Source organism: Nerophis lumbriciformis, linkage group LG09 (assembly GCF_033978685.3).
Source record: "Nerophis lumbriciformis linkage group LG09, RoL_Nlum_v2.1, whole genome shotgun sequence".
Lineage (NCBI taxonomy): Eukaryota > Metazoa > Chordata > Actinopteri > Syngnathiformes > Syngnathidae > Nerophis > Nerophis lumbriciformis.
The window spans coordinates 14,750,001-14,765,995 of record NC_084556.2 but is presented as its reverse complement, the minus strand read 5'-3'; the positions used below and the strand labels follow the sequence as shown (position 1 = coordinate 14,765,995).

Sequence of the window (15,995 nt, the reverse complement as noted above, 5' to 3'; positions counted from 1 at the left end):
AATGAAAAAAGAGTATACAAAGGCTTGTCACCAAGTAGAATTAGTTTAAAAATAACAAAATGAAATGAATCAAGATGGATTTATTCTGAAAGTATGACCCATTTGATTAATTTAATATGTACCGTATATTCGTTATCAATCATATATTTAATATATTTCATGACTTGTAATGTATAGTGTTAATTAGGTGGGGAAAATTGTCACAATATAAAATTGAAACAATACGATACCGGGAATGTATTTTATTAGAAATAACAATACAATAAAGTTGAATGCAATAGGAATGAAGAGAGTCTTATCACAATAAAATGCAAATACTGATGGAGCTGCCGTTATCTAACATTTATAGGCAAAACATTCCGCAATATTGTTCAATAATAAAAATAAGTATCTTGAACAATCAATACAAATGTTTTATATTTCTTTATGACATTGCAAGGGTAACTGATATATCTCATAGATTTGATACATGGATCATGTATCCAAAGTCGTCATAAATGATGAATGCAGATGACAAAGGGTCCCTCAGATAAAAGGTGAAGGGTCGGTGCCGTCACACATCCGCAGTTTGAGGTGAGAGGTGATGCCAGAGAAGCGTTCTTGCAGGGGCAACACGTAGCCCAGCGGGTCCCCTTGAGCCACTGCTCCGATATAACGGAATGGCCGGATGTTAAAGATCTTCACACAGTGCACTAGAACAGAGAACAATGAATGAAAACTACATTTTCGGGTTACTTTCATGCCTGAAAGTAGTCTTTGAACATCGGATGTTGTTGTTTTTAAACACCATCCATCCTTTGACAATGTATACGCTTCGTAACAGCTATAATCCAAGTTATTATTATTCTGTTTAGCATGCGTAGAAATAACATGAGACGGCTTAAATTGCTCTTTCATAATCCCAAATGGGTCTTTTGAACCTTCATCTTGTAGGATGCCACAACACATACTCCACACTCTCACTGTGTCCCCCTAATGATGTTTTCGCGCTATAATGCAACGTCAGGGCGAAGTATTGCATCTCTGTGATGTTAAATCTTGGTTTTAGTCAGCTGATGAAAGGAACTTGACTGCACATGTGCTCATGTGATGAAGCATACCCAATTAGCACCAGAGGGACTTAATGATGTTCTCTCGGCACTGCAACGCACCTCAGGGTGCTCTCAAGATGCACAAATACCCTGGCTGGGGGTCGTCATCCGGCCTTTTGATGGAGATTTACTCGCATGAAGGCGGGTCCTCTGTGTTAAAGGCAACCTGGAGTTCAGTGGAATCCTAATCTAATCCTTCTAAATCGCTGAAAGAACTCATCCCCATGCTTCCACCTTAATACCCCTACATCAGCTATGTCCTCTGTCCTATACGGTCCTAACCATGACCGACTACTAGAATATATACGTAGGGAAGATAGTTCAAGGAGTTGTTGAGGTCATTCATAGTTCAGTGATTTTCTCCTCATTTATTAGTATTATGGCTTTAGAAATATAGTTAAATTATAGTAGAATGTTGTTTGGAAGCCTGTGTTTACTAACAAACCAATCAGTAGAATAGTCATATGTGTGAGTACATCCTGGCCGTGTACTTTGGTGTCACAGAAAAGCGCTTTTTTTATTCGAAATATTGCATGACCTTACAAAGAAAAATGAACAAATTAACCTCAGAGTTTGCTTAAAAACCTGCTGACAAATAAAGGACAGAGCATTATATGCTGCTTGTTGACCAAAAGTACAAGAAAACAATAACACATAGGAATCAAATTTGGAAACCCACCCTCCCCCCCAAAAACCCTTCTGTGATATGCTGCTTGTTGACGTTACAAACAAGACAAAAAAGAGCAAATTGGACAAAAATGTTGCCAAAAATCCTGCTGACAAATGCAACCTAGTGCATTTCATGCTGCTTGTTGACATTATGGTAAAGAACAAAATAAGACATTAGACTCCCATTTTGCTAAATAAACCTGTAGACAAATAGAAGACGGTGCATGATGTGCTGCTTGATTTGTAAAATTTTACGAACAAGAAAAAAAACAACCCATATTGGACTCTAATTTGGTCAAAACACCTGCAGACAAATGGAAAACAGTGCTACGCTGTACATATGCTGCACGTTGGAGATTGTTAACGTTACTAACAAGAAAAGAAGAAGACAGACTCAAATTTTGCTAAATTGTTGACGCTACAAACAAGAAAAAACACATTGCTCTCAAATTTTGCTCGAAAACGTGCTGGCAAATACAAGCGCATGTGATATGCTGCTTGTTGACATCACGGACAAAAATGAACTACACACTAGACTCAAATGTTGCAGACATACAGAAAATGGTATGCATTATATGCTGCTTGTTGCAGCTTGTTGACGTCAATATATAAAAAAAAAATGGGACATTGGACTCAAATTTTAAACAAGATAAATCTTCTCTCTGCAAACAAATAGAAGACAATGCATGCTGCTTGTTGACGTCACAAACAAAAAACAGAACACGTCGTACAAATATTTTGCTAAATAAAACCTGCAGACAAATAGAAGACAGTGCATGATATGCTGCTTGTTGACGTTATGATAAAAAAAGAACACATTGGACTCAAATTTTGCTAAAAACAAAACAAAAAAACCTGCAGACAAATAGAAGATAGTGCATGATATGCTGTTTGTTGACATTGTTGCTAAAAACAAACAAACAAACAAAACAAAAAAAACCCGATGACAAATAGAAGGCAGTACATGATATGATGCTGGTTGATGTCACGATAAAAAAATAACACATTGGACTCGAATTTTGCTAAAATAAAAATAAAAACCTGCAAAGAAATAGAAGACAGTGAATGATATGCTGTTTGTTGACATTGTTGCTAAACAAACAACAAAAAAACAAACCCTAATGACAAATAGAAGACAGTGCATGATATGCTCTTTGTTGACATTGTTGCTAAAAAAAATAAAACAAACAAAAAACAAACCCTGATGACAAATAGAAGACAGCGCATGATATGCTGCTTGTTGATGTTACGAACAGGAAAAATACTATATGTACAATAACGGAAAAAGTATACACAAACCGGGGTAAACTTCTGATTAAAAAAAAGTTGTCTGAATCCAAAAAAATAACTCATACAAAAGTGGGTCGTGTACAAAAATTGAGTTACCATTGTACATGTTTTTTTTTAGTTCCTTAGGCAACAGAACGTTATCGTCACCATTTTCTTACATTTAAAACATTCTTGATTATTGCAACCAATAAAGAGTTATGTTTTGTTAGTTGGTTTATTTGATAATACAATTAGTTATCACAAAACGATGACCTGTTGACCTGAGTATTCATAATAATCGTCTTACTGTCAAAGTTTCTAGATGCTAACCAACAGGTGGCGCCAAACGACTTACACCCCAAGCTAGTCAGTTTTTCTTCCTGTCACTCACAGGCTGCCCAATGACCTATAGACATGTAGCTGCAAAAAGTGGTTGGTTGGTTGGTAGGTTTCAGTTTATTTCGAACATGCATACAATACAATTACAATGTAATACATCACATATTTACACTTATTTCATTATAACATGTCCGAAAAGGAGCAGGAAGAAGGAGAAATTATGTAAATCTACCGTTTTTCATATCATAGCAGTTTTATCTGATTAGTTTTTTCTTTATTTGTAACACAACAGTGTGTAAATAAATGAGTAATTACGTAAGTTGATATACAGTAAGTAAGTAAACCATTATTAATTACATAAATTAATATTAGACATACACTCAATAATTAAAGTTCTGACAAATAAATAGTTAAGTAACTTATGGTTCACCTAGGAGATTGTAGTTTAAAAGTTTCCGAAACTGAATCATTTTAGTACTTTGTTTGATTTCCTTGCTCAATCCATTCCATAATTTAATAACACATAGTGATATGCTAAATGTTTTAAGTGTTGTACGTGCATACAGATGTATTAAAGTAGATTTTCCTCTATGGTTATATTTCTCCTTTTTTGTTGAGAAGAATTGTTGTATATTCTTGGTTAGCAGGTTATAGTTTACTTTATACATAATTTTAGCTGTTTGCAAATGCATCAAGTTGTTCAATTTTGATATTTTTGATTCAGCAAATAAAGAGTTTGTATGTTCTCTATATCCAAAATGATGTATTATTCTAACTGATCTTTGTTTGTAACACAGTTAGTGAATGAAGCACACATTTGTAGTTGTTTCCCCATATTTCTGCACAATAACTCAGATATGGTAACACTAGCGAGCAGTAGAGAATATGAAGTGATTTTTGATCCAGGACATATTTTGCTTTATTCATTATTGACGTGTTTCTTGCTACTTTATGTTTTATATTTTTTACATGAGGTTTCCAGTTCATTTTATCATCTATTATTACACCCAAAAATGTGTTTTTCCCTTTCAATGTCTACTCCGTGTATTTGTATTTGTGTTTGACTTTCCTTTTTACTGTTACCGAAAAGCAATATTTAGATTTTACTAAGATTTAAAGATAGTATGTTTTTGTCAAATCATCTCTTTAATTTGTTCATTTCTTCTGTTATTTGTATTGGCTTCAAATGTTGGTTGTATAAAGATTGAACAATTTTGGTCCCAGCATTGATCCTTGAGGTACGCCACAAGGTATATGTTACTCTGTAGACGTGTGTTTGCCTAGCTTCACGTATTGCTTCCTGTTGGTTAAGTAGCTTCTTACCCATTTCAAGACCAGCCCTTTGATGCCTTACTGTTCTAAAATGGGGCTTGAAAATGAGAGGTGGTCTTTTATTTGGTTCAGGTAAAGATGGTACTTTTTATTTCTTACTGTAACAATCTGCTTGCATGGTGGAACCTCGATATTGGAACTTAATTGGCTCTTTAACAGGGTTCGTAAATAGAAAATATGCATAAGAAACAATGTCAGCATAAATAACGGGTTCCAGCCTTGGCAAAAGTTAATATTTTAGTAAAAATGTGTACATTTTGAAAACAATATAAAGCGCAATACATTACTGTATATCAAACGGACATAACAAGGGGTTGATTGATCAACTTTCTATTTAATAACACAGTCAAAACAACAACTAGCTGAACTGTCCACTCATTCGGTCGCCCTGCCTACACGCACACACACACACTGTCACTAGCTCTGTGGTGCACTCACAGATTTAAATCACCAAACTCATTAATTTTAACAATCAGGTCGCTACAATGATTAGGAATAAAAATATTAGTCCACTTTATCTTGTTGGTTAATCTTATTGGCATGCAGCACAAGGAAGGGTATACTTCCTGTAGATACTTCCTGAATGTGTCAAGCCACACATTGCTCGTTGATTGTTTTCTTTAGACTCATATTAAACAAGCATATTTAGAAAAATGTCGTAAAAAAACTAAAAAGACACTTAAAAAGTGTACAAAGTAGCACTGTGCACAGAAGCTAACAGCAGCACTGATGTGCTGACTATATGTGCGATCAGCCCGCCCAGAGTTGGATGTACTGCCGGGCACAAAATGACTGCGCTGCAGTCACACAATGAGTGGATGAAATGTTTGTACACTAACACAAGGTTCATACACCAAATCTTATCTTTATCCGGCCTGTGATCCGTAAATCAAAACAATTGTGTAATGTGGGGTTCGTAAATCGAGGTTGGAACAGGACAGTCAATGATTCCAGTAGATGAGGCTATGGTAAGAAAAGAAATGTAGACATACCCACCGTCATTGATAAGTTTGACCCCATCGTGCTGGAACCCAGCTGCGTCTTTCTGACTCACTGGACCAGCCAGAGACCCAGAGAACGGAGCGTTTACAGTACCGTAGTCAGAACACACCAAGTCCACAGCCCGTTGGAGGTCACGATTTCTGTGATAGAAAAAAGAAAAAATTCCAACACGTTGACTGAAAATGTATGTTAAAGTGAACTGTGTATTTGACTGGAGTCAATTCTATTCTCTTTGATGGATTTTGCAACTTTAGGTTCATAGAGGTGCCAGACAGGAGCACCGGCGACTGAGAGCTTTTGGATATCTGCCACTTCTGTCCAAAGGTTCCAGCCTTTTACTTTCTGTGATATGGCGCTTTTGTCTTGACAAAGTGCCTCATAACTCTCAGATCACAGAGCGAAAGAGAGTAGAAAAGAAAGACGCCTTCGGGAGAGTTTGAGAGTTGATAACAGCAGAAATGCAGCGTGAAGAATCTTATGAGTTTGAAAATTGTAAGTGCGGAAAATCACCCCCTGGAGTTAAACGCTCCACAGCCGTGCAGATCGCAGCCTCTCACTCTGTTGTTGTAGTGACCGGCACATAGGACACTCCACGCTCCATCTATGGACACAGTTCAAATGTCTCCATGTATGACTATTTACACTAAGGCAGTATTAGAGTAGTCAGTGTGTAGCTAGTATAGCAGTATACATTTACTGTCCACTGAACATTTCTAAGTTAAGGATGTGCTGATCGATTGGCCACCGATCAGTATCGTTTGATTTTCTTGAACCATTTGTGACTACCATTGCCAATTAATACCGATACACTCTGGCTGACACTGTTGTATTCATTCTTAGTCACCCGGTTGACATGCTGCTGGCAGCTAATTATGTGTCTCCTTCCACAGTGTGGAGCCAGTCCCCTAAGCCAATATCACGGCAGCCACCATCTTAAGTATCATTATCAAGTCTTAATATCATTGGAGAACATGGTTAAACATGTTATACACAGAGAGCAAGCCAGGAGCATGCATGCTAATAGTTAAGCTAACCGCTAAGCTGGCTTTAAACAACATAAGGAACAAGTCAATTAATCAATCAAAGTTTATATATATAGCCCTTAATCACAAATGCCTCAAAGACTTCACAAACCACAACGACATCCTCGGATCTAAATCCACATCCGGGCAAGAAAAAACTTTACCCATTGCGAACAATGAGCAACCTTGGGAGGAACCTGAGATTTGGGGCCACAGATGTGGGGACCCCCTTCCCCCACCTCCTGGATGACCGGTGCTATAGATGCTGAGTGGGTATGGTTAATAATGTGAGAGTCCAGTCCATAGGGAGGCCAGCATGTAGACAAGTCAGCAGCGCACACGCGTCACCAACTGATGCAAAGAGGAGTGGTCTGCCCCGGGTCCCGACTCGGAACAGCTAGCGCGTCTTCCGGGGAAGTTGATCTGTGGCCACCTGGTAACCTCTCTAAGCAGGAAAGCGGGGCAGAGCAAAGAGGAGAAGCGGCAGATCAACTTGTCTAAAATGGGTCTATTTAAAGGCTAGAGCATACAAATGAGTTTTAAGATGGGACTTAAATGCTTCTACTGAGGTAGCATCTCTAACTGTTACCGGTAGGGCATTCCAGAGTACTGGAGGCTGAAAACACTCTATCACCTGCAGACATTTTTTGGGTTCTGGTAATCGCTAATTAGCCAGAGATCTTAGAATACACATTCGGGACATAGGGTACAATACAAACATCAAGATAGGATGGAGCTAGACTGTGTAGTATTTTATACGTAAGTAGTAAAACCTTAAAGTCACATCTTAAGTGCACAGGTGAGGTGAGCCAGTAAAGGCGTAATATGATCAAACTTCCTTGTTCTTGTCAAACGTCTAGCAGCCGCATTTTGTACCAACTGTAATCTTTTAATGCTAGACATAGGGAGACCCGAAAATAATACATTACAGAAATCAAGACGAGATGTAGCAAACGCATGAATAATAATCTCAGTGTCGGTGGTGGAAAAAAAGGGACATATTTTAGCGATATTACGAATATGAAAGAAGGCTGTTTTAGTAACACTCTTAATGTGTGACTTAAACGAGAGATTTGGGTCAAAAACAATACAGAGATTCTTAGTGCTTAGTAAAGTTTAAGAGGTGTAGATGGAACCACGTTACAGCAGAAAGTAAAATAAGACATTAATAAGATTAATAAGAGTTAGAGAGAGGATAATCTAACAACTGTTGGTGTGTTATCATTGTCACAGTCAGTACATGATACGCAAGAAGAGGGCGGAGCAAACCATAAATTGGTGGTGTTGATACCGAGGGCAGTATCACTATATGATCGATACGAAAGTGATTAAGTTTATTTTTTGGTTTTCTCCAAATCCTTTTTTTGTTCTTTTTGTTAATGTTTACAAACCCAGGAAATAATTTCCTGGACACAGGAGTATTTTGAGAACAAAAACCAAAGGATTTAAATGAGTACTAGATAGTTGTTTTTGTTTTTTTTAGTTTTTCTGTACTATTGACTTTGTTTTGCTCAAACAATTGTATGTATTAAAAGAGAATAACTAGTTTAAATATTGTGTTGATATTGTTACAAAAAATACAAATATCAACCTACCGTATTTTTCGGAGTATAAGTCGCTCCGGAGTATAAGTCGCACTGGCCGAAAATGCATAATAAAGAAGGAAAAAAACATATATAAGTCGTACTAGAGTATAAGTCGCATTTTTTGGGGAAATTTATTTGATAAAACCCAACACCAAGAATAGACATTTGAAAGGCAATTTAAAATAAATAAAGAATAGTGAACAACAGGCTGAATAAGTGTACGTTATATGAGGCATAAATAACCAAACGAGAACGTGCCTGGTATGTTAACGTAACATATTATGGTAAGAGTCATTCAAATAACTATAACATATAGAACATGCTATACGTTTACCAAACAATCTGTCACTCCTAATCGCTAAATCCCATGAAATCTTATACGTCTAGTCTCTTACGTGAATGAGCTAAATAATATTATTTGATATTTTACGCTAATGTGTTAATAATTTCACACATAAGTCGCTCCTGAGTATAAGTCGCTCCTGAGTATAAGTCGCACCAAACTATGAAAAAAACTGTGACTTATAGTCCGAAAAATACGGTAATCTCTCTATTATTGATCACAAACTTTTAATTTCCTGTTAATAATTGCTTACTTTTTACTGTAACGTAGTTCCAGCTACACTTCTTAAACTTTCCTGAGCACTTGTGTCTTGTGTTGTTTCAAGCCAGCCTAGCTTAGCTATTAGCAGGCCTGCTCCTGGATTGCTCTTGTTGTGTAACATGCTCAGCCTTGGCCTCCAGTGACAATGTTACTTAATACATTGGATACTAAGAAATGCAGTTTATTGATTATTATTAGCTTAAAGGGGAACATTATCACAATTTCAGAAGGGTTAAAACCATTAAAAATCAGTTCCCAGTGGCTTATTTTATTTTTCGAAGTTTTTTTCAAAATTTTACCCATCACGCAATATCCCTAAAAAAAGCTTCAAAGTGCCTGATTTTAACCATCGCTATATACACCCGTCCATTTTCCTGTGACGTCACATAGTGATGCCGATACAAACAAACATGGTGGATAGAACAGCAAGCTATAGCGACATTAGCTTGGATTTAGACTCGGATTTCAGCGGCTTAAGCGATTCAACAGATTACGCATGTATCGAAACCGATGGTTGTAGTGTGGAGGCAGGTAGCGAAAACGAAATTGAAGAAGAAACTGAAGCTATTGAGCCATATCGGTTTGAACCGTATGCAAGCGAAACCGTCAAAAACGACACGACAGCCAGCGACACGGGAGAAAGCGAGGACGAATTCGGCGATGGCCTTCTAACCAACGATTGCTATGTGTTTGTTTGGCATTAAAGGAAACTAACAACTATGAACTAGGTTTACAGCATATGAAATACATTTGGCAACAACATGCACTTTGAGAGTGCAGACAGCCCAGTTTTCATCAATTAATATATTCTGTAGACATACCCTCATCCGCTCGCAGATTTCTTTGACTTTATCGTTGGAAATGCATCTGCTTTGAGTGTCGCAGGATATCCACACATTCTTGCCATCTCTGTCGTAGCATAGCTTTCGTCGGTAAAGTGTGCGGAACAAACGTCCAATTTCTTGCCACTTTCGCATCTTTGGGCCACTGGTGCAACTTGAATCCATCCCTGTTCGTGTTGTTACACCCTCAGACAACACACCGACGAGGCATGATGTCTCCAAGGTACGGAAAACAGTCGAAAAAACGGAAAATAACAGAGTTGATTTGACTCGGTGTTTGTAATGTGTTTGAGAAAATGGCGGATTGCTTCCCGATGTGACGTCACGTTGTGACGTCATCGCTCCGAGAGCGAATAATAGAAAGGCGTTTAATTCGCCAAAATTCACCCATTTAGAGTTCGGAAATCGGTTAAAAAAATACATGGTCTTTTTTCTGCAACATCAAGGTATATATTGACGCTTACATAGGTCTGGTGATAATGTTCCCCTTTAAGCGTGTATGGAGACGCATCATTAGCTGCTAGCCGCTTGTCAGCCGTGGGATTAGAAACAAATACAGTGTCAGCAAAAAGGGATCAGCGTTTGTGATCGTCATGAAAAGGTGTTAATCAGCGTTGGCGATCACGATATTTTTCCATGAAAATTCTGATTGGCACATCCGTACTCAAGTATATCCAAGTTTCATGTCTATAGTATCGCAGCATCTCATGTATTCCAGTCACAGTTTTTTGGACCATTCCATCCAGGAGGTTTTATTCAAATAAGACGGTGACCTCTTTTAAGGGCCTACATGCACGGATGGCTGCAAAGTGAGCGGCCTAACAAGAAGACAATATCTCCGCTACCTTTGTTCCTTTAAGATGCATTCACGTGTAACTCCTTTACCTGGCACACAACACAGCCTCGTCGCAGGCCCTGAACATTTGTCTCTCAGGTATCGACCTTGGCAGATGAATCGGTCCGTCTGGCAGATACCTCCCAGGCTAACGCAGCCCACGTCGCTCCGCCGTCCCTTACTTTCCGCCTTTTTGACCTCCTTCGTTCGGGTGGCAGCGTCGGATCTCCCGTTGTCTGCTTTTGTCGCGTTTCTCATCCCCTTAATGGCGCTGTCAGCGTTTTTGGCAGGGCTATGATTTATTTCACCCTTTCTCCTGTCCCGTTCTGACGCACAACCGAACAGGACATCTGCAGATATACCGGTAAAAGTTATGCTTCTATTGGAGGACTTGAAATCTCATTGTGAAATGAACACAAGCTCCCTGATAAGACAAACTAAATGATCGCTTTTAGTGCGTCCTGATGCAAGTGATCAATATCTCTGTCTGAGCTGCAGACTGCTTTACAACGTTATCAAAGGCAGCTTAATGGAACATTTAGAAAATGCCTTTCAATGAAACAACTTCAATGAAAGCACAAGTTCAGATGAAGTCTCTTACTACTGATGGGTACCCATTTTCTCCAAACTTTCCTTAGCATGCACACTTGTTGTGTCCGCACAGGCCGAGTGAGTTTAATTCAGTTATTCATCGCGTCTTCGCTCTGACACATACTAATTACCCCGGCTCAGACACGCATCTTTGCTCTTCATTAACTCCATTAACCTCAGTGCTGCGGAAAATATTTCAATGGCGCCGGCCCTGTAAAAAGAACACACACTGGGCGCCGTGATTGAACGAAGCTGCTTATCTCCAGAAGTCTTTTTAATGGCTGCCAGCCATTCGGAGCTCGGCAAACTGTGGAGTGGAGAAGCAATTTTCAACCTACATGTGGACCCAAAATGAGAAAGGGCAACATTTTTTTTTGGTGTCAAGAAAGTTTAGTAGGAATGAGGGTGAAGGGCATTTGTAAATTACACTATTGGACAAAATACATCACTTATAGTCAGTCTCCCCAGGGTTTTGCAAGCTTTTTTCAAGCCTATAAAGTCATAATTTGTGACAGCTTTTTCAGAAAGTTGTAGCATGGTTAGATTTTTTTTTTTTACATTTAAAACACTTCCTTGTGGTCTACGTAACATGTAATGGTGGTGCTTTGGTCAAAATTGTGTATAGATTATATTTTACAGACTGTCTTTAAGCCGCATTCTGACTGCTTATTCAGGATGCGCCGTTATTCACGTGCCTCCACTTCGACTGCGTGTTCTCCCCGCCGTCTGGTAGTTTTTAGCGCTTCCATATGGAGTCTACTGAAAAATATAAGTTTGAACTAGTGTTGTCCCGATACCAATATTTTGGTACCGGTACCAAAATGATTTCGATACTTTTCTAAATAAAGGGGACCACAAAAAATTGCATTATTGGCTTTATTTTAGCAAAAAATCTTACGGTACAATAAACATATGTTTCTTATTGCAAGTTTGTCCATAAATAAAATAGTGAACATACAAGACAACTTGTCTTTTAGTAGTAAGTAAGCAAACAAAGGCTCCTAATGTAGTCTGCTGACATATGCAGTAACATATTGTGTCATTTTACGTTCTATTATTTTGTCAACAAGTGGTAGAAAATGAATTATTCATCTACTTGTTCATTTCCTATTAATATCTGCTTACTTTCTCTTTTAACATGTTCTATCTACACTTCTGTTAAAATGTAATAATCACTTATTCTTCTGTTGTTTGGATGCTTTACATTAGTTTTGGATGATACCACACATTTGGTTATCAATCTGATACAGGATCATACATTGGTCATATTCAAAGTCCTCATGTTTTCAGGGTCATATTTCCTGAGTTTGTAAACATAATATACATTCTTAAAAAAACAAAAGAAGATGTCAACCTAATCATAGTACCGGTAGTATCGACTAGATATGCTCCTGTACTTGGTATCATTACAGTGGATGTTAGGTGTAGATCCACTAATGTCGTTTGTTTACATTTTGACGCCAGTGAGCTACGGTGTGTAGTGAAGCATATTTAGCTATTCCTCGTCCTGCAGGGATGATACTTGTAAGAAACCTACTTTATTTGTCACCATGGAGGCGAGGATTAGTGATTTAGAAGTAGCTAAAACACAACTTTAGCCGCTAGCTAGCTAGCCATGTCTTGAAGCACCCTTTCTGGTGGGTTTCAGTGTTATAACTTCACCTTTATCGTCAGTTTTTAAGCCAAAATGCGTCCGTTCTCCCTTTTCTGTCTACACACTGTGTCTGCTTGTAAGTACTCCGTGATTGTGCGCTGCGGAACATGCTCGTCTGCTCGTAAACCAGCAAAGACACGACGTGACGATGACATGGGCGCGGGGGGGTGGTGGACCGGTACTTTTCAGAGGCGGTATAGTACCGAATATGATTCATTAGTATTGCGGTACTATATTAATACCAGTACACCGTACAACCCTAGTTTGAACTATACATTACTTAATATTATTAATGGCAACAGCGGAGGATGCATGTGCATGTACGAGCCAGTCTGCTCCACAACAAAAGAGTAGAGAAAAATAATGAATTTAGGCTCAATCAAAATTCTCCCTTTTTCCCCTTCTTCCTAACCCTCCCCCTTAGTTTAGAATCTAGTGTTGAAAAAATATGAATTTGGACGTCGCTCGAGTTTTTCTACCTCATCAACCCTCGCTGTGTTTTAGTTTGATTCTTATATATTATTAACTTATTATATTTTATATTCAGCTTAATTCCATACTTTTTGGGAGGAACCTTTTTGTGCTGGCAGAAACATGCAAAGGGTGCAAAGGGTGGCTATTTTGAAGAAACGAGAATATACAACTTTATTAAGTTATTTTGCCTTTTTTTGATAAGTACATAATTCCACATGTGTTCATTCATAGTTTGGATGCCTTCAGTGACAATCTGCAATAGTCATAAAAATAAAGAAAACACATTGAATGAGGAGAAGGTGTGTCCAAACTTTTGGCCTGTACTGTGTACTGTATGTATATATATATATATATATATATATATTTATATATATATATGTATATATATATATATATATATATATATATATATATATATATATATATATATATATATATATATATATATATATATATCTTTGCAATGTTTACATCAGATTACACATACTGTATCTCCTTTCATTCAAATGCATATTTTGTATTCAACACAGAGTATTAAATCATTTGCAATGTATATAAATTACTATTTTTCGATCACATTATTTGGGATCAATTATGCCCCAACAAGGGAACGGAGGGATAATTCGATATGTACTCTCTATTTGTTTTTTGTGCATCACACTGAATTTGTATATGTTCATACTTTTAACAGTACAGTACTTTAAAACTCAACTTGAACCAGAAATGTTATGTCTTTAATATGGTAAAAAAAATAAATAAATATATATATCATAAAATAAATGCATGATTGAGCTTTGGGACCCATTTTTTACATAATTATGATTTTTTTTTTTTTACTGTTCTGCTTTTGGGGCAATTATGATATAACCCTAAGAATTCTGCCAAACAGCAAGTGTGAGGACTAATGTGTGCCGAGACCAGAAAATGTTGTTGTTCGGAAAATGTTAAGGAAATAAGGAATATAATAATAATAATCATTATTATTTAGTAGTAGTATTGCTAGAAAAAGGTGGTTTATTATAGGGATGTCCGATAATGGCTTTTTGCCGATATCCGATATTCCGATATTGTCCAACTCTTTAATTACGATACCGATATCAACCGATACCGATATCAACCGATATATACAGTCGTGGAATTAACACATTATTATGCCTAATTTGGACAACCAGGAATGGTGAAGATAAGGTACTTTAAAAAAAAAATTAATACAATAAAATAAGATAAATAAATTAAAAACATTTTCTTGAATAAAAAAGAAAGTAAAACAATATAAAAACAGTTACATAGAAACTAGTAATTAATGAAAATGACTAAAATTAACTGTTAAAAGTTAGTACTATTAGTGGACCAGCAGCACGCACAATCATGTGTGCTTACGGACTGTATCCCTTGCAGACTGTATTGATATATATTGATATATAATGTAGGAACCAGAATATTAATAACAGAAAGAAACAACCCTTTTGTGTGAATGAGTGCGAATGGGGGAGGGAGGTTTTTTGGGTTGGTGCACTAATTGTAAGTGTATCTTGTGTTTTTTATGTTGATTTAAAAAAAATAAAAAAATAAAAAAATCGATACCGAAAATAAAAAAAACGATACCGATAATTTGCGATATTACATTTTAACGTATTTATCGGCCGATAATATCGGCAGGCCGATATTATCGGACATCTCTAGTTTATTATTATAAACATGTAAAAATATTACATATTACTACACTAATATATTATAATAACAACAACAATAATAATGATAGCAAAAGTTACCTTTACATTGAGGCATTGTTTTTTTCAGATTTAAAAAACATATCAGGTACCTCATCTTATTACTGTTCAGTTCTGATTGGTCCGCACTTTTAACATACTGTGTGTCGCTAATGCACAATAGTGTCCAGAGTGTATTGTGACTCATTTCATCTGAAACAAGTCTCATTTTCATGTCACTCAGCAGACCTTCAGTCAGAGTCGGCGTGTGCCTTGAGCTTCGCAGTTAGACGCGATGATTTAATGATGCATTAAGCATTCAATCATGCCTTAAATGTCTTCCCCAGTGGCGTTGTTGGCGCGCAGTCATTCTAGCAAAAAGACCCAAACTCCCCCGAGGTTTGTGTTTACATGAGTCCTAATGGAGCTTAGTTCATGGCGACCTGTGAGGGAAACAGACATTTGTGCACTTTTTGTGATCTTATTCGTGTCCGCCACTAAGGAGTGCAATGCATACACTTGATACAGCCTTATAAACACTGCAGGCATTATTGCATTGCATGAGCTGCCAATATAGTAAACACAGTGCTTACGTACTTACAACTTATTAGTAGGATAGTCGCATACGAGAGATGACCCCTAAGTAGCATTGCCGGGAGTGAAACGATCTACAGCAGAGGGATGGAAAAGAGAATTATTCCAGTCAAATGGATAAATATCACACAGAGTAGTTGTTTACTGATGCGGCAAGGCTGAGATTTCAACTGTCAGCCATTACAAGTGAGATTAAAAAAAAAAAAGATTTATACGGTACATACCCGTCCTATTGAGAAGTTGCAGGGTGTCCAAACACAAAGCAGGAACTGTTAACTGTTGGAGGCTGCAGACCTGGACCACAAGACATTCCCCCTCTGTCAATATTGATACTGGCCTGTGGAAAAAGCGCCCATTTAGTTGCTAGAAAAAGGCTGTTTAT

General features: G+C 37.4%; 1 protein-coding gene across 1 annotated transcript; it reads right to left on the bottom strand.

Moving 5' to 3' along the window:
* Positions 1-333: 333 nt before the first annotated feature.
* LOC133607137 (leukocyte cell-derived chemotaxin-2-like) lies at positions 334-15,860 on the bottom strand. Its single transcript, XM_061961602.1, has 6 exons — positions 15,838-15,860; positions 15,621-15,687; positions 10,642-10,941; positions 6,213-6,303; positions 5,697-5,842; positions 334-692 (listed from the first exon to the last, which is right to left on the bottom strand). Exons 2-6 carry the CDS (start codon positions 15,667-15,669, stop codon positions 526-528), a joined length of 753 nt encoding a protein of 250 aa, XP_061817586.1. The 5' UTR covers positions 15,670-15,687; positions 15,838-15,860; the 3' UTR covers positions 334-525.
* Between the last annotated feature and the right edge of the window lie 135 nt (positions 15,861-15,995).

Coding starts and splice junctions, on each gene's coding strand:
- LOC133607137 (XM_061961602.1), bottom strand. CDS start 15,669: ATGCTACTTAGGGGTCATCTCTCGTATGCGACTATCCTACTAATAAGT. Junction 10,942..15,620: donor GACTATCCTACTAATAAGTT/GTAAGTACGTAA, acceptor GTATATCTGCAG/ATGTCCTGTTCGGTTGTGCG. Junction 6,304..10,641: donor GAGGCTGTGTTGTGTGCCAG/GTAAAGGAGTTA, acceptor CTGTGTCCATAG/ATGGAGCGTGGAGTGTCCTA.